At 37.3% G+C, this 18,512-nt stretch overlaps 2 protein-coding genes across 17 annotated transcripts in view; one reads left to right on the forward strand and one right to left on the reverse strand.

Annotated features, from left to right (window-relative positions):
• The first annotated feature begins 213 nt into the window (after nucleotides 1-213).
• On the forward strand, nucleotides 214-6,809 carry LOC110840593 (alpha-2-macroglobulin receptor-associated protein). 2 transcript variants are annotated; one of them, XM_022085738.2, is made up of 8 exons: nucleotides 214-572; nucleotides 887-1,103; nucleotides 2,499-2,640; nucleotides 3,583-3,756; nucleotides 4,557-4,667; nucleotides 5,071-5,161; nucleotides 5,263-5,419; nucleotides 6,410-6,809. In XM_022085738.2, exons 2-8 carry the CDS (start codon nucleotides 915-917, stop codon nucleotides 6,629-6,631), a joined length of 1,086 nt encoding a protein of 361 aa, XP_021941430.2. In that variant the 5' UTR covers nucleotides 214-572; nucleotides 887-914; the 3' UTR covers nucleotides 6,632-6,809. The 2 variants fall into 2 exon arrangements, with proteins under 2 accessions (XP_021941430.2, XP_021941429.2); XM_022085737.2 differs by lacking the exon at nucleotides 214-572 and adding an exon at nucleotides 590-735.
• Nucleotides 6,810-10,836: 4,027 nt separating this feature from the next.
• Nucleotides 10,837-18,512, reverse strand: part of LOC110840591 (multiple ankyrin repeats single KH domain) — a 70,620-nt gene continuing 62,944 nt past the window's right edge. For all 15 annotated transcript variants that reach the window (XM_087347690.1, XM_022085730.2, XM_087347693.1 and 12 more), the window contains 4 exons: nucleotides 16,178-16,321; nucleotides 14,446-16,095; nucleotides 12,269-12,478; nucleotides 10,837-12,069 (listed from right to left, as the gene is read on the reverse strand). In XM_087347690.1, coding sequence (XP_087203816.1) covers nucleotides 12,043-12,069; nucleotides 12,269-12,478; nucleotides 14,446-16,095; nucleotides 16,178-16,321 — 2,031 coding nt within the window. In that variant the 3' untranslated portion in view covers nucleotides 10,837-12,042. The remainder of the gene's footprint in view (nucleotides 12,070-12,268; nucleotides 12,479-14,445; nucleotides 16,096-16,177; nucleotides 16,322-18,512) is intronic.

An 18,512-nucleotide genomic window follows, 5' to 3' on the forward strand; every position in this document is an offset into this window, starting at 1 on the left:
ACGTACCAAAAATTAACCGAGCCATACGTTACATAACTCATATGTGTTGAAACTTCACTTAGTGACCACGCGTGCCCAATCGTGACATAGTGTGACTAAGTTTGACGTAGGGTCAAGGGATCGCTATGTGTCGAAACGAGACGGAGATTTACAAAGCGTGATCATACGTCACCAAGCGTGGCAAGGCGTGACTATACGTGACCTATAAATGTGTGACGAGATATCACCATAAGTGTTAAAATACGATGACGATTTGAAGTGTGACTAAGCGTGACAAAGCGTGTCATAGTGTAACGGAGTGACGAGATGTGGCCAGAAATGTCGAAATTGACGAATATTTACAAAACGTGACCAAGCGTGTCATAGCGTAACTAGGCGTGACGTACAGTAAGGCCGTGGCTAATTTTGGCCATAAGTGTCAAAACGTCACATATTTTTTCAAAACGTTACCTTACCTAACAAAATCCACTAAATGAACTTACCCTAACCTAACTTTCTCTACCCCAACCGAAGCTAACCCGAAGAAAATAACTCGTAGGTGATGTTGACAGTTAAGCTGTGGCACCGAAAATGTGAGCGAAATCTGTTCCTGGCTTGTAGGCATAACTGGTGCAAATTGGTGTATTTATAGACTTGGACTGACATCATCGGAAAATCAAGCTCTATTGTTTGGTGTCACTCCCGATTCTAAGTTGTCAGATCCAGTATTCCTTACTAGGCAACGCTGCAGTGCTGGTTAGGACTGTGCATCTGTAGTCGTATTGTAATTGTACTGTAGTTGGGACCTGGAGGCGTGGCTTACATGATTTACATGTATGGGCTGAGCTATTGATGCATAAACAACTTGTTAAATAACTTCTATCCACATTGAACACTTTTGTTTCAGTTGCTTTTTACAAAAGAGTGAGGTTAAGATGTACGGAGTAACAGGTATTCTGATATTCATGGTATTTCTAATTGGATTGGGAGAAGGATTGAATAAATATTCAGCAGAAGCAAATGTAAAGCCAGACATTACAAAAGAACCTCCATCCAATTTTAGAAACTTGGAGAAACCATTTCGAATGTCGAAGTTAAACATTCTGTGGTCGAAGGCACAACTGGTAAGAGACGATAGCAATGCATAGGCTGTGTTTACTGTTAAGACGTGTTAAATATGGAATGGAATTGCTGACTTGTAATTCCGACAGTTTTTGGCATAATAACATCTACAAGGAAAGGAAAACCATACTTCACACATCTTTATTGTTACCTAATTTGCCAGCGAATTTGGGGGTTTCTTACCGTTATTGGATTATCACAAATGCGTCTGAAATTATTAGTTTTTTATGAAAATATACGACTTCAAGCTTTCACGGCAGCTGAACTCGATAAAATACTGTCAGTTCTGGACAGAAGCTCAACGTTTCGGAAACTTTCTCCCCTCCATCATCAAGGGAAACACCTATTTTATGATAAATACAAAACCAATAGAAATATATATAGTTGCTAAAGCTGCATACATAAATATTTGCAGTATTTAAGACTTTTCAATTTAAGTAAATTCTACATAGAAGAAGTGAGATGAAAGATAATATTCCATTTCTGACCAAAAACTTTCATATCATGATTTAAACATTTTATGTTTAATGAAAGAGTACTGAATAACTTTATTCTTGCATAGTAAGCACGTTTCTGATAACTAATTTGATTAGCATTCAGCATATGGAAGTTATGTTTATGCCTTGTGTTTATACTACATAAGTTAAATTTGTTTTGAAACTTCTCCATGTTGTCCACAATGAACAGCAGTAATGAGAGTAAGAATTCATTCACAAGGTGAAATATATTAAGTTTCCCAATCAATTCTCTATAAGAGACAGTTTTTTTTATCACCAGTCTTTCTTCTAATGATTTGTTTTTGAATATTGAATACACTTACTTTTTTTTTCTTTTTCCCATATGATAACTTCATATGACAGAATTAAATGAAATCAAATTGAATCATTAAATATTGCATTTCTTGTGTAGTTTATGAAGCACTGTTAATAAATATGGAATAATTTCAGTAGAAAAATATGTAGTAATACAAATTCAATGGCAATAAAACCTAAAATATAAATCAAAAGATCATGGTTTTAACAGAGCATGAAGGTAAGTTCTTTACAAAACCATATTTAGTAACACTTCACTGGCCAGTGATATGCTCTGTTAAAACCATTATCTTTTGATTTATATTATATGAATTAACTTGTTTTTTGTGCCACTGATGATAACCTCTTGAGGTCGAAACGCATTTGGCATTAGTGTCCTACAGGGTGTAAACAGTTTGTTTGTATGCATATTTTATAATAAGACCTAAAGGTTCAGTACATCTGTTATCAAATCCTATTAACCACAACAATGTTGAACCAGTTTACATTTATTTGCAAAAGAATGAGTGTGTGTATGCATAGTTTGGAACTGTAGTGGTAACTTACAGGCCTGCTTGTCAGTAATGTGATAAATTTCAATCATAGAGACTCACAGAACCAAAACTGAAATCCTTGTTCAGTGAATTAAAGATTCAGGATAAGGAAGAGGTGACATGGAAAAGACTGAAGGCTGAGGGTTTGGACAAAGAAGGACTGAAAGAAGCAGATATTCGCAAGAAGTTAAGTGGTAAGTGCAACAGTAGTAGCTCAGAATTAACGTTATTTTACGTGTAATTCCAAAACATCATCTACAGCGGGACAAGCAAGTAATTTTAAGTTTTTAATGCTTAAAAGCTTCACAGAAATGCTTCAGTTCCTGTCTGACAGACACAAGTTAATCCCTTGTAAGCAGACATTGTCAAATTGTACTTACATTATTACTTTACATGTTATACATGTGATAGTATTTTGCTACAGCGTCCTTAATATGTCCTATTTAGATAACTTCTAACCCCAGATTTTACCATTTTATTTAATATGAAAATTATTTTACATAATATTATGTGAAGCTAACTGGAGAACTAACCGGCCAATATGTCACATGTCATTTATCAAAGCAACAAGAAATTAGTTAACTGTTCAGTAACTGCAGTTAGGTGACAGGAAGGAAATACAGATGCTTAGAAATCAGGAAAGGCAGTATATGTACATTAGAGCACTTTTGAGCATCTGGGTCGGGGAAATGTTAAAATCTTTGTTATAAATAATTTTAAATGAGATGTGAAGAAGTTGGATTTATTTCAAACTTATTGTCATCTTTCTATGGCATTTTCACTTTATGTGGGTTATTTGTCAAACTCGGTTACTGTACATTTTAAATGTTTTAATTAGTATGGTTTTTAATAAAATGAGTATAACAGACTAGATAGTGAATATACCAGACAGATGAATTCTAGGAACTGAAGTGGTAACTTGATCAAATTAACTGCATATATAAAAAAGACTGAAAAGTTTTATTAAAGCTTTTAGGGTGAAATATGCAAAGTTAGTTTCAGTGTGGTGACTTCTAATATTGTAAAGAATAATAAGAACACTTATTCCTCAGTACAATAAAAAATAGTGCAGTACCATCCAACTTGGTGAAGGACATGACAGCATATGTACATTGTTAACTTCCATTTTGCTGCAGGAATTATGAACACGTATGGACTCCTTGAACACTTTGAAGATGTAAATGATGCAAAAAAGTACAAACAACATAAGGATTTTAATGATGCATCTGATGAACATATTAATAAAAGTCTTTTCAAGGACAAGAAACTCAATAAATTGTGGGATAAAGCAGAACGATCTGGATTCACAGGTTAGTGTTCTCACATCCTGCCTTTGTCATGCAGTCATCCGTATATGCTGCAAAGTGCCGAACAGTATTTAGGGATGAGTTGAGTACACATATTTTACAAATGCATTTTATAGTATTTTGCTCATGTCACTACAAATATGTTACAAATATAATCACACTACACAATGTAAGATATTATTATTCCACATTTTGTTAAATACTTGCCACATTGAGAAATGCTCCAAATAACTGTTAGCAGGGAAACCTTTTGGAAGACAAATCAAAATTTGAGGGTAATACTAAGATACACCTTAGGGAAACAGGTTGAGGATAGGAGGCACATTGAACTGGCCTGGGGCTGTGTACAGTGATATACTGGGAACCCGTTCAAGTGCCTGAGCACTGCGGGTCCCAACTTTTCGTTGGCTTGATCAATAGACATTCAGTAGGACTCCTTGGACAAGGGATCGGCCCGTCGCAAGGCCTCTGCCTGTACACAGGACAGCACAACACAGAAAAACACAGACAAACATCCATGGCTTGAGTGGGGTTCGAACCCACGGTCCCAATGACCAAGCGGCACAAGGCCCACACCTCAGACCGCGCGGCCACTGCGGACCCCACAGTGATATAGTCTTTGGAAATAGTATTACTGAAGGTTTGGATCCCGTTACCAGAAAGTTGGTCCGTTATTTGTTACCATGCTAAAGTACTGATGTTCAGGTAATGGTGTCTTTGATTCTAGTTTTTTATAATCAGTAACATGATATAGTCCATATGGCCCCAGCTGATGATTTTTAATGTTATTTTGTTAATTACAGCTGAAGAACTACTGGCACTGAAGGAAGAATTCATTCATCATCAAGATAAGATAGATCAGTATTATTCTCTTCTGAAGGATGTAGAGAAAGGGCCAAAAGACACACATGAAAGTAAGTTTATAAGTTTTTAAGAACATAACAAATTATGTGCCCTTTGGTATGAAAATACTGCAGTGCCCTCCAACAAGGAGTGATTCACTGGCTTTGCTGAATGCAGTACATTCTCTAGTTGGAATGGACGGTAACTTTAATCCATTTCGTTTTCCTAAGTCCCTCCACCAAGTGCCATGATAGTACCTTAAATTAGGCTGCAACCACTTCGTTTCCAATTCATTATTCACTGTCATCCTCTCATTCGACACTATATAGCCTGAATTATTGAAAGTGTAAAGTGCTGCTAGAGCTTAGGTACCTATGGTAATGGACACTGTATCATGCAAACATATTCTTTCAGTTCCAGTTTGTGATAAAAATGTAAATTAATTTCTAACATATTTTATTATCTTCTTTTTAGATTCTCTGGATAATACATTAGATCAATTCAATGTACTTGAAGAACAAGAAAAAACTGAGCAGGATTATCATCATAAAGCAAACTTACTGAGGTAATTAAATGAGATGCATTTGTGCTTGAATATAGTCAGTGTCATATTTTGACATTTAATTTACTAAATTGGAAATATACTGAATTTATTTTTTTCTTTAGAGACAAGCACCAAGATATTAGGGATGGATATGATCGCCTTCATCGTCTGTCTGCCAAGGGTCCCAAGAGTAAGGAGTTCATTGAACCTAAAGTTCAAGGACTTTGGAAATTGGCAACAGAATCAAATTTCAGCCCCAGCGAGTTGGAATCACTGAGGGTAAGCCTTGTATAGAACTACAGCAGTCCTTATCAACACTTGTCATGTCAGACCATAACTGCAGGCATCAGAAAAGAAGTCACCTCTGTGTAGTATCATGATATCAAAACTATTCTCTCTCCACTAAACACCAAGGCTCGTGCATATCTGTTCTAACGTGTTAGCTACTTTTTGAAAGCTTTACAACTGGTGCCTCGAAGTCCTTTGGATTTATGCTGAAAATCAGGATGTTATAATCCACTCTGTTAACGTATCTTCTGTCGTTTCCCAGTCTTACATTTGCTAAATAAATATTTAGTTCCTCCTATATTGAATTATTAATTTTATCCTACCAAAATCCTTTTTGCAAAGGACATGCTGCCTGATGGGATAACCTCCCATCAGTAGCCACCATTACAAAATTCCTGTTAGCATAAGCACACACCCATTTTAGTATTAAAGCACGGTTTACCATTTACAGCAATGCGTTTTGTACTCAGGAATGGTGTCATCTTGCAAGGGATGTCGTCTTGCACTTGTGCAGGACTCCACCCTTAGCTTTTTGGTTCGTTGGTCTTAATTTCGTTAAACCTAGAACTTTCCGACACTTTTTAAAACAGCAATTTCTGCTGTGTACTGTAAGTTTACGTTCTGTTACTATTATTTATGTGTTACCTCAGCTAATCAAATTTCTAATTATGTAATTGAAATTAATGAGAAATTAGTTTCTGCTCATCAGATTTTTACATCATGAATGACATTCAAGGAAAGTATCAGTTTGTAGTGAGTAGTTAGTGCAGATTATATAACAAGAAATGCAATGCATTTGATCTTCAAGACTTTTATCTTGGGCATGGAGGTCTCTCTTGCAAACATATGATTTTTATGTAATGAAACACTAACATCTGGCAGCAGTATGGTTTATTTCAGCTATTTTAGTAATAGAATATTGTCATAGAAGAATATGCTTGTCTGACACGACAGTGTGCAAAGTAAGGGAACATTTTCTAGGTGGAGCTGATGCACTATGAAAACCGGTTGCTAAAATTACGCCACCTGCAGGCAGAGGCAGCTTTGGGATCTGATAGACGTGTAAATAAGGAGAAACTGGCAGGGGAGAAGAGTGAAGGAGTTCTGCTGATGGAGGAAACCATAAAAAAGCAGGCCAGAAAAGTTGAAAAGCTTCATCTGAACCTTGAGACAAGAATAATGCAAAAGCACATAGAACTGTGAAACATAAATTTGTTTAACTTTAGGATTAAAGGCTTTAATGCCATTTTTCTGATGAACTGTTCCACTATATTTTATTTTATATATTTTGTATATACTACCTGTCCATTATTTTGAAAGGCAGCTCATTGCTCGAATAACATGCATAGCAATCTGAATAAACTTGTCTAATTACAAGATACACTGCATTCTGTAGTATTTCTTTATGGCTAACTTTTTTACTATGCAGTTATTGATGTCAATGTATGTTACCAGGTTTTTCTTAGCAGAAAGGACAGTATATCAGATTTTTTCATTGGATGAGGAAGTGTAAATTGTCCAAGATACATGCTGTTCATATAAAGCTGCACTACACACTGACCAGTTTCACTGAGTTTTTTCTTCATAAAGAGGTAGAATTTAAGTTTTATGAAGCACAGATGATTGAGGCTTCAGGTTGATACTCTATGTTTCAGTTTAATTTGTTTCATTTATTTGACTTTCGGGAAGATCAATGTGGTCCCAAGAAAAATGCATTATCAGAGGCACAAAAGAAAACCTTATGAATTCCTCCAGACAGATGGGAAGATCCTCTTTGTACAAATCCTTTTCTGATTATCCTAATACCTGGTGGAGTAAAAATTATGAAGCTCTTCATTGTGTGGTGTTCTACAATCTCCTGTTCTTCATCTCTTTAGTCCATATATTCTCCTAATGTGCCATTTTCAAATATTCCGTTATTCCATTAACCCTTATTGTATGGGAGTAGCCAATTTAAAACCCCACATTTGTGGCTGTCAGCTGGACCTAAACTTTATATAGATTTTCCATGTGTCAGAAAATGATCCAGTAAAAGGAAGACTAGGGGTGAAATGTCAGCTTGATGGATCTCTTAAAGCCTCTTGTACCAACCTTATATTCATGCACTGCACCGAGTTCTACAACTATGGCTGTGGCAGTCAAGTCATGGTAGTGCAACCCATTAGCATCCACAGTGGAGAAAATAGAACGTTATTGAAGGAAACCACTTGAGAGACTTAGATGTATATAAACTTTTACAAAGTACCTTTCAGTAATTTAAAAAAAATAAATTATGGAAATTACATTCGTATAATATATACCCATCAAAATTTCTGGATTCTCTCCCATAATAAGAATACAATCATACAACACGACATACTTCAGGCCTCAATATGCTCACTGGATGTTAAAACTGCAGTTTAATAACATTGTAATGTTCTAGATAGGATTGGATTTTCTCAGTGCAATCTAATAGTGTATTTTACAATAAATAAAACAATAAGTAACAAAAGTTTTATCTTCTTCTCCTCCTTGATGTATATTTAATCCAAGAACTGATGTCAGATGCAAATATGGGTCCTTCTGCATGAAGTAAATATGTTGCAGTGAAATTCATTCATGCAGAACAGTTAAGTAACTTTATCCAAGTGAAAGATGACTGGAAAGGCATGTTCTGTACCAGGATACACACATGAATTCTTTGCAAATATGAATTATTCGTATTAATAAAAGACTGTCGATCATTATCCTCAGACATCTAGTTTCAAAGTATACAAATCATGTCTTAAAATCTTCTTCGTGTATTGTAAATCAATAATGACACATCATAAGCCAGTTAAGCTCTGTGGTAATATAGGAGACTTGTGCACAGGGTCATAGGATCAAATCCTGGTGAAAACAATTTTTTCTTTTATGCAGCTGCCATGTTATTTTTATTATATGAGGAATTAGTGAAGTTTTGTATTTTCTTGAACACTATAACCATACATCACTGTATGGCCCTACTGTCAATTCCACTTCGAAAGTCTGTTCTTCCACCTATTGTATAAATTTGAAATGTACGATTTTAGGGTAGTCCCAAATGGCAAAACATCCATACCAAATTTCATTATAATTGGTCTAGCAGTTCTTAGGTTGAATCATCATACAACGAACGCACAAGAACATAATTGTCAGTGTACAAGTTCACCTTCATGAGCGCATGAAAATCTCAGAGATTGACATGTACACATAAATGAAAATGGGAAACATTGCTGTTCCATTCCTGTTGTATCAGAATCAATCTTGTGATTTCTTCATAGTCACTAGCTGTCATGTATCATCAGTGCTATGTTAGGAAATACTGTTAGAAAGTATAACCAAGACAGTTTCAAGTGTCTGAACAAATACTTTGTGGCTATAATCAAAATTTTACAGGAAATATTAAAGGGCAGAGTTTAATAAAAGTAGTTCTGTGTGGTATCCCACACCTTTTGAGACGGTGGGGTCACCTGAGCCAGGCACATGAAAAGATTCTCAAATCTAAGAAATGACTCAACTGGCTTTGAAATTTCAGTCTCCATGGACACAGTTATGTTGCTTTCATTCTGGTAGGGAAACAAAGAAGTGGACCAAATCCAGATGTTTCTTTCCTTTTGTATAATTTAATAACATAGTTTTGGCAAACCCTGCAGCCACTTAAAACCAACCCAGTATGTTCAAGGTGAATGTATGCTGTTTCAAGACATAATGTGGACCTGACATAATACAGGCTGGAAATGCATGGCAGGCTTCTCTCTGGCCACCGGTTTCCTGGGGAAAGAGAAGTTGGAAGGACCCTGTGGCCAGTCTTGATGTAGTACAGGAATACTGCCCCGCCATTATGAAATACTGGTTGTTCAGATCAGGGTTAGTCACTTTGCTGACAGACATGTCCTGAGCCAAAGTAAATGGTGGTTTTTATTCGTTCTAAACACAAACTCCAAGGTCCATGCTAGCACTTAACCATATCAAATTTTAGATACGTAACGTTTTGTATTTTCGTAAAGATCTATTGTCATACAAATTTTCAGGATCCTACATTATATTGCTGATGACCTTATACACTGTCACATTAGAATCAATAGGTAGGGATTTAACAATTTCAAGATGACTTCTCTACAATTTATCAGTGAATCAGCTATTACTAATATGGTGTTCCTATTTCATACAAAGTAAAATTTGGTGGCAAAGTGATATTTATAATGAGCTTTCCATTTGAAAGTGGCAAGTCAGACAAATGTATGAACAGTGACTTTTATGGTGAAACATGCTATGGGGAAATACAGGTGGCTCGTAAGCTTACCAAGACAGTTTTCAGACAGTACTGAACATGGTGAAAAAAGTTTGAAAACTTCTTGTAAACCATGATAACCATCAAAAACTATTTTGTTTTCAATGTAGGTGTTTTGGATTGCTCATATAAAGTGATTAAATAATTCTTTTGTTAACTTGGTGGATAAAATCTAGGTGAAGTGACTTAATGAGTTATCCCGTGTTTATGAACTGTGTAGAACTTGGAATATCTGATAACTTTCAGGAAGTGAGAATCCATACTAGTGGAAACTTTAATTTACAATTTCCACCATCTTTTTTGGAAAAATGGAAGCATGGACAATAAACAAGAAATCATTTTTTCACACAAATTATTGTAAATTCCCCCTGCAATTTTTGTTCCCCTTTCCTATTCATGACTGAAAAACAAAACTACTGGGAGTAAAAGAAGGGAAATTATGCTGGAAACAAAACATATTACTCTTTAAGTTCATGATGGAACATTCTTCAGTCTTGCAAAGTGGTTTTCTCAAGATTCACATTTCCATTCTTGAGTTATAACTCCATGTTGTGTTAAGCTGGACTGTCAATGTTCAGCGAAATTGGCTACCTCCATCTCAGGGCAAAATGATGAACAGCAGACCTAACAATGTACCATGAGCGGTGGAAAAGTTTTATGTTCAGACTGGTAAATGTACAGACCAATGCATCACATTTTGAAACAAGGCCTCTATCAAAGCCACGAAAAAAGTCTGCAATAAGGGGAACCAAGAGACTAGGAGCAAAACCTATTATTTTTAAAAAGGTACAGAGATTTAGTTTTGGCAGTTTGAACCAGTATGGCATACTGACACCTATCCTCATAAAAACACATTAGAATCTAAAATCCATTACTGAAAATGAGACACTAACACAAAGTAAAAGGAGGATAAATTTTATAATCTAACTCAGATTTCTTGGTTTACTTTTCAAGAAAAACTGAAGGGCCATCTCCCTCTTGTCACATCAGAACACTGACATAGGATATCCATAATTTCTCTGAAACTTTGGGATACCAGCCTAAAATAACATGTCTTTATTACCCAAAAATAAAATGCAAATTGACATACTATACTGGCTATGATACAACACAACACTCACAGTGCATAAAGATATATTTTAAGTCTTCATGTACAAGCAATATTACAGATTCCTTTACTGAATGTCCCTCCAAGTGCTACTTGTGCAGATAAGGCAATAACTTTGAAGGACCATATCATGCCTCTCAGCCCATAGAAGATACATCATCTTCCTAGCAAAATGGGGGCAAAATGCACCCATTAAAATGAGATTAACAAAACACAAAGGCAAGAAATGTTAGTAAACTCCTCTCTCTTTCCTGTCTACCATCTCTGTTTTGTCTTCTCTCTGGTACTTACATGTAATAATATAATCAATTCAAAATATGTATGGAAAACATAAAGTGTCCCAAATCACTATAAGTTATGAACACTTGAACAAATCCCGCCATAACCCTGGCTTCAAGATCAGCCAAACCTACACGCAGCAAAACTACTATATAATAGATCACTTCTGTCCAAGCTAAGACTGTGACTGTACTTTATATTGGATCATCTCAGAAAACTGAAGACTGATGACAATTCCCTCACTAACAGAAAAACAAAGTCAAAACACATGACTACAAAAAAATATATACTGTCACTGCAATCAAATTTTTACAATCATTTATTTTGTAAACTACAAAGCAATTATCAAACCAAGGATGAAACATGCAAAGAACTTACTTTCGAAGGAGGAGCTACAATATTTCCTGGTTCCAAAATAGTTATGTACACCGAATCATGTAAATACTAACTTCTACATTTTTGACATGTCTTGGCGCTAAATCATCGCCACACTGGAGATGTACCGGCCATGCCACTGGAACACCCATGTCATCTATCATTAACAAGGGAGAGGATTCATTGTCGAGTCAGCCAAGGCGACATTCACAACACAAGCTCAATGACCAGGAACAAGCAGACTTGCTTTACAATATTATGCATTTCAAGTATATTGTGGCTCAGCCATCAAACAGCAGAAAAATCAGAGTTGGGAGAAATGAAGAACAGTGACTGTACTTATAAACCAAATAAACTCTATAGACTGCAGGAAGGTTTACCAGAAGGAAATTCTAACACAGCTACCAAAGTTTTGTATCCCAAACACTAGATGAAAAGACCAAAGCATATTTCTTAGCTACAGATGGACATATTTCATTAAAAAAAAAAGTAGATACTCAGAAGAGTTACGTCTTTACTATCTCCACATCTGCACAATTCTTCTGCTAATTCCACCGAGATTTAGTGACTCCACTTCGTGTTCCAGCCCTGAAAAGAAAATTGTTAACACTTCAATGTTATACTCATATGCATAGACTATGGAGGCATAAAGTATTAATAACAATCCTTGATAATTATGTATATGGGTCTCTCTCACAAGCCTGAGAAAAACCACAAAATATTCAACATGAATTAAATTAGCCCTATATTACAAGGACTTCCATGGACAAATTTCCTCAAACCCTACCTGTTGCTTCTCTTGTATATCTGCTATGCCTAGACGACTTCCTTCCCAGCTTGGTGCTTCCATTTTAATTCCATCTGCAGCTGTCATGTCTGTCCCTAGATTTGCTCCAGTACTGTAATGTGGTAACAATGGCAGACCATGGTGCATCAGGGACAGGGCAGCCACACTTCCTCCATTGTGGAATGAATGCTGGTTCTCAGAATGTCCAGGCTGCAATGACAATGAACAAGATCACAAAATATTTAAGAATGAAGTGAACTTTACTGATACAGAAAGAATGAAAAGTTAACCCTATATTTATGCTCCAAGACATTAAGGAGTTATTAGGGCACAAGGATAAAGCTCCATGCATTCGTTACATGAACAAAAGGGGCTAACTTCATGATTCAGCTGTCTGACACCAAAAGAAGCAAGCAGCTGCTACAATTTGATTGTTCTTGACATGACTGTGAAGAAAAAAGTGTATGCTGCTGTAAATATACCGAAGTACGTAAAGAAAAAGATGTATTCAGTTGAGATGATTTACTACACAGAAAAATATTTTCCATTTTGAATGTTCTGGTACTGGATGAAGCTACAGATGTTGAAGCAGAAGGCACCATTTCTGTTAGTCATTACACTAGTGGCATTGTAAGAAAGATAATACAACTTTTTTCCATTACAAAGACAGAGTGGTATACATTGTTGAAGGAAATAATCAGTTTGTTCTGAGAATCATATGAAACCCATAAATACATAAAGTAAGCAAAATTCAGAGTTACTGTTTACTATATCAGGTGGTACATATAGTTACCACTATGTTTTAAAGGGATAATATAAAAGTAAAAATAACAATTTTTAACATTCTTTTAAGAAATTTATATATTTTTTTACCACCCAGCATATTTTACCCTAAGAAGCAAACTTAGAAACATTTTCAAGAAGTACAAGGGAGAATACCAGTTGTATCTTTTAGTCCTTTGAAGCTGAAGCTCTTCTGCATGATATTTAAGAATTTAGTCCATACCACAAAGAAAACACCACACTTCACTAACACAAAAATCAACTGGTTAATGCTGTTTACAGTAAAAATCATACAAAATGAAGAGTTATTTATTCATTGTTGAAGCATGTGGGACATATAGTTACCACTGTTTTTTAAAGAGCAAACATATTCAGTGTCAAAAGAGAGTGCATTTTCCAAGAGGCAATGACAGTTCACCATATCATGCATAGTTACAGAAATATTTATTCATTCCTACAACAGATTTCACAAATATTAACAGAATGATGGCAGATCACAAGAATCCTTTCAGCCAATCAGGATGTAAAGTGCTAAAATATGATTTCACAGTCATCACTTTCACAGAATCTGATTCATTTCTTAGTGAACTGCTATTAACTAGTACAGACTACAATGTCTTGGGTTGATATGAAATTCTTTAGAATGGAATTAAAGTTACTTTATCTAGAAACTGCATCATCTTCAAATATTAATGTACAGTTACATTTAAGGGCTAGTGGGAAAACCATCACCCAGACAGAGTCAATAAATTATCATAATTTCGAAGTAACGGTACAGAATTGTGTTTGTTCACTTATAAGCTGTGACACTACTCCTGGATATGAATTGATTAAAAAAAAAAATGAGACATTAACATGTATAACAAACAGTATTAAGAAGCTACAGCCAAAACCACACAAACCAAATAAGCTGGAGAAATGATTATATCACAAGTTTTAATACATTCAGACCTATGACATGACTTTTCTTTTATTAAATGACTAAACTTCCCACATGATCATGGATTAATATTTGATCTTGCTGTTTGCGTCAAGTCAGATGGCAATGTTAAAAAATTTAATATTTAAAGGTCTACAAGTTCTTATAAAAGAATGCTGTAGTCCCCATCACAGTCTTTTAATGCTTCCCACAAATTAACATTATAATTTCCAAGATATACATGTAAATGTTAACAATATTTGTTGCAAAAATATAAGCTTCTTGAACTGCAACAACTGACAACCAGGTCTGAATGTATTAAGCCAATACACTTTATCTTCATGCATTAGTTCACCAACAAGTGACACAAAGTGCAACCTGATAATAGGAACTGCTTACATGCTAGTGACAAAAGCACAGTTCAGACACATGAGCACTAAATCGTCATGCTGCAGTAGATCCAACTAGTATATACCTGGAAGTTTGCATCCATAATGTGGGGCAGTTCATCTGCTGGTGGCAATCGCCCGTAGTGTGGGGCATTGGCCCTATATATCTGGTGCCTTTCCATATTATGGCTCATCCCAGCACCCACCCATGACGAGACAGGCATCTTTGGATCACCTCCACCAAGCATCCAGTTGGGGTCCAAGTCCCCACCAGCTCCCACTCCACTCATGTTTCCATAATTATTCTTCCAACTGGCACGTTCGGTGCCTATCGGTCGTGGTGGAATCTTGCGATCTTCCAGTTTGTGGTGGTTGGGCTCACCTGCAGGGCCAGGATTTACACTGGCAGGAGATGACGGAGACATCGCAGGAGAATTCCCTCCTCCTACCATAGCTCCATTCTCTAAGCCTGCCAATATATCTGCTGCAGCACCACTGTTTCCAGGGTGTGCTAAGCTTGCAGCAAGAGACGCCAAGTGTGCCATGTTACCGGAAAAACTCATCTGACCCATAACATCAGGAGGATGATGTGGATGATGGTATGGGGGCTGGAACAATGGCCACCTCTGGCCGTTAGCAGCAGGGCCTGGGCCTGGGGCCGGCAGTGGCTGGTGGTGGTATGGGCCAAGAGAGGATTTCCCTATTGGGAATGAGATATTGGGTAACATAGTGCCTAGGGCAGATGCTGAAGTCTGCAGCGATGAAGGAGGCAACATGCTCGCTCTCTGATGGAATGTTGTGGTGGCACTAAATATATTGCCCCCTTGTTGTGGGGGTGGTGGTGGTGGCGGCTGCTGCTGCTGTGGTGGTGGTGGTGGTTGTTGTTGTTGTTGCTGGGGTGGTGGTTGTGGTGGAGGTTGTTGCTGCTGCTGCTGCTGAGGTTTGTTGGCAAGGTGGAGGGAAAAGTCAGGTGCACTTGGATTCAGACGAGACATGCTCACTGTTGTGTTGGTGTTTACTTGGGACGAGGAAACACCCAAGTTAGGCTTTGTCTGGGAATAGCTCATAGGATGGTGATGTGAATGCTGGTGATGGTAGGAACTTAACATTGGATGTTGTTGTTGCTGTGGCTGTTGTTGAGGTTGCTGTTGTTGTGGGACTGACTGACTGTCACCTCCTTGTACCATCTTGAGCAAAGCTGCATTATGACTCTGAGGATCTGGTCCATACCCTGGCGCAGACACAGGGGTATAAAGGGCACTGTGATCTAGTGTGGACTGTGATGAAGACACAATGATGCCGTGCTGCTGGCCGGAAACTGTTTGAGGCGGAAGCTCTCCACTCTGAAAGATGGCTCGATTTCCGAACGGGGGCGGCGCTAAGGGACCGCCGTCCATATGAGAAGGTGGCTGCTGGCCAACAATTCCAACATTGAGATTTGATCCTGAATTTCCTGAGTTAGGATGCATGTCGAGCATGTTGCTGCTTGAGCCTGGACGTGCAACTGCAAGGACACCATGGGTTGCTTGTACAGGTGGTTGCTTAGCAGCCATGGTCATCACAGGGCCTGATGAGTGAGGCACACACTGCTCTGTTGAGAAGACACTGGCAGCTTGAAATGATGATCCTGGAGCCAATGGTAAAGAAGGAGGAGTGGTGCTGTTGCTACTTGTTTTAGAAGATACAGGAGAACAAACAATAGTGCCACGGTAACCTGGAGCCTTGGCTGCATCCACCTGAAAAAGAGCCATGCATACAGCATTTTGGATTTCAATGATTCATGAATTCACAGTATCAAAGAGTTAACGTTTTCCCTACCTGTGGTGGAACGCTATCAATGAATTTTCCTCCTGTGACCCCAGCTCCATTACCAGCTACTGCTCCTGTAGCAGCTACACTTGCAAAATTCATCCCTTTCTGAGAGTTTTCATTGTCTCGACCCCACATTGATTGCTGCGTAACCTGAAGAAAATGAATCAATTACAACATGAACCACAGAAACTCTCAACACTACCAGTCATTATTCTCTCAAGGAAAGCATGATCTCATCTCAACTGGTTCGTTAACATATGGGATAATGCTAATGTAACAGCAAAACCAGTGCCTCTTCTTTCATTCAAAACCAAACATGCAAAGTGAGTAAGTGACAAGTAAAGCTCTTGGAAAACCTGTCCAGTGACAGGCTTTTGTAACCATGATGAGCCTTCAGGATTTATAAAACAAAGGCAATTCTTGACCAGGTGCTATTACTTGTGATGTGAATTATTGTGCTACTGCAATGTGGTCAAATTCCTGATATTTTTTCATAAATTACGATTAAAACTCAAACCACATATGCCTTCAATTTGTGCAATCTGAGGGGATAATCACACTTCTCTGGAAAGGAGTACTTTATTATTTTACTGTAATCGCATGGCAAAGGTGCTTACACAAGTATCTGGACTTCAGGAGGCTGATGTCAGCGGGAAATGAAGAATATTGCATAAGTAATTTAAACAGCTCACATAACAAGATATATACACATATTGTTGATGGAGAAACTGTGTAAGAAGTCACTTAAGACCAAGAATAAGATTGGAGGATGCTATATGTCCTTTACAATAAAAATATTATCTGTATGAGCCAGTGTCTGACAGTAGGTGGCTCTGCCAATAATAATATAAAAGTAACTGTCTTGTGATAGTGTGTGTTAATTATGACTACTGCAGTACCATGTGAAGTGGAAAAGGGTGTGTTGGCATCTGAAGCTGGCAAACGACAAACTGTTGTTTACTTCCCTAAAGAGAAGGAAAAAGGCAAGGATGCGAGTTTGTACCATGCAGACAAAGGTCTTGAATGATGTACGAGGGCCATTCGAAAATCGATTTGAGTGAGAAAATCAATTCAGCTTGTTTTCACAAATGTATGGCCATTGTTAAAATTGTCATGAGGTGGTGTGAAACCCTAGGTGTCCCATGAAACTGTCCTAAAACATGTTAAGTAAGAGCAGCTTTGCTTCCATCAAAATTCAGGTTGGCCCAGGACAAAATGCTCACCAGTAACACAAAGGTTTGCAAGAAGGCTGTGGATAAGAAGTGCTGCCATATTGTACCGTAGCAAGATATGTGTTCCTTTCAAAGTGGAAGAGTGAGGAACACAAGCTCACTGCCAGACAGCTAGTCATAGCAACATTTTGTTAAAGACGTGTCATGGCTGTGAGGGCTTTGTTGGTTACAGACTGATGGACATAACTGAGCTTTACAGATGTGTTCACTACACCACTCAGGAACAACACAGTTCACTCCTTGAGATGTAGGAGGATGTCATGCACTGGTATTGCAAAACCATGTTGCATTCAATTTCCCTCTGTAGTTATCGTTCGTTTGCATTCTGTGTCATACCAAATACAGGTAACCCTCGATTTGTGCCGATTCAGAATAACGCCGATTTTGAAACCAGCAAGTCAAAAAGTGAAGAAAAAAAAAATTTACTATTATTCATAACGTTTTACAATGTTTCTCGTACTGCTTCTTATACTAAATCGTATTTCTTACATCGCTGATTTTGAATAAAAAAAATTATAAATACAGTCATCTCTGCAATTACGTATGTTTCATTAACGCGAATTTTCTCCAATGAGATCGATGAATCGGTAAAACCCGTTTGTGAAGTGCAAACTTTTGCATATGCGAGTTCGCTCTTATGCAATTTCATTCCTGGTGCTTTAAACTTTCAAAGGACTAATTTAATTTATTAATTTGGACAGCAGTTCTTTCATTCTACTTCAACAACAATATAGCCCTCTCTGTAGATTAGCAATGCCTTACTCAACAACTTCTCATTGTTGCCGTCTTCCCACGCAGTGAACAGCAAATTTTCTATACTGTCATAATGATGTAAAATGTGTGCTAAAAATGCCTAATTCAAGTTTTGTTAAAACATTACAGAGGATGTGTACAGATAACATACATATTCCCACTATTTTATGTAAGAGCAGATCTATCAGGTCAGTTCAACAATAAGATTGGAGAGGGCACTTTAAGAATGTGATTACATATTGTCAATGTTCTTAACCATGTAGTTTGTAATGTACCTTGGAGACCTCCATTAATTCAAGCTGCAATGCTGGAGCCCTAAGGCCTTTCTAAGTGTTGGACAAACCATAGCAAGAGCT

Source organism: Zootermopsis nevadensis, unplaced genomic scaffold (genome assembly GCF_977971745.1).
Source record: "Zootermopsis nevadensis isolate Lab colony 2312 unplaced genomic scaffold, Znev_1.0 Znev_ptg000012l, whole genome shotgun sequence".
NCBI classification, from domain to species: Eukaryota; Metazoa; Arthropoda; class Insecta; order Blattodea; family Termopsidae; genus Zootermopsis; species Zootermopsis nevadensis.

Excerpts from the sequence above, each read along its gene's own strand:
- LOC110840593 (XM_022085738.2), top strand. The coding sequence starts at position 915 with ATGTACGGAGTAACAGGTATTCTGATATTCATGGTATTTCTAATTGGA. Across the intron at positions 3,757-4,556 it reads AGAACGATCTGGATTCACAG|CTGAAGAACTACTGGCACTG; the intron begins GTTAGTGTTCTC and ends TGTTAATTACAG. Across the intron at positions 4,668-5,070 it reads GCCAAAAGACACACATGAAA|ATTCTCTGGATAATACATTA; the intron begins GTAAGTTTATAA and ends TCTTCTTTTTAG.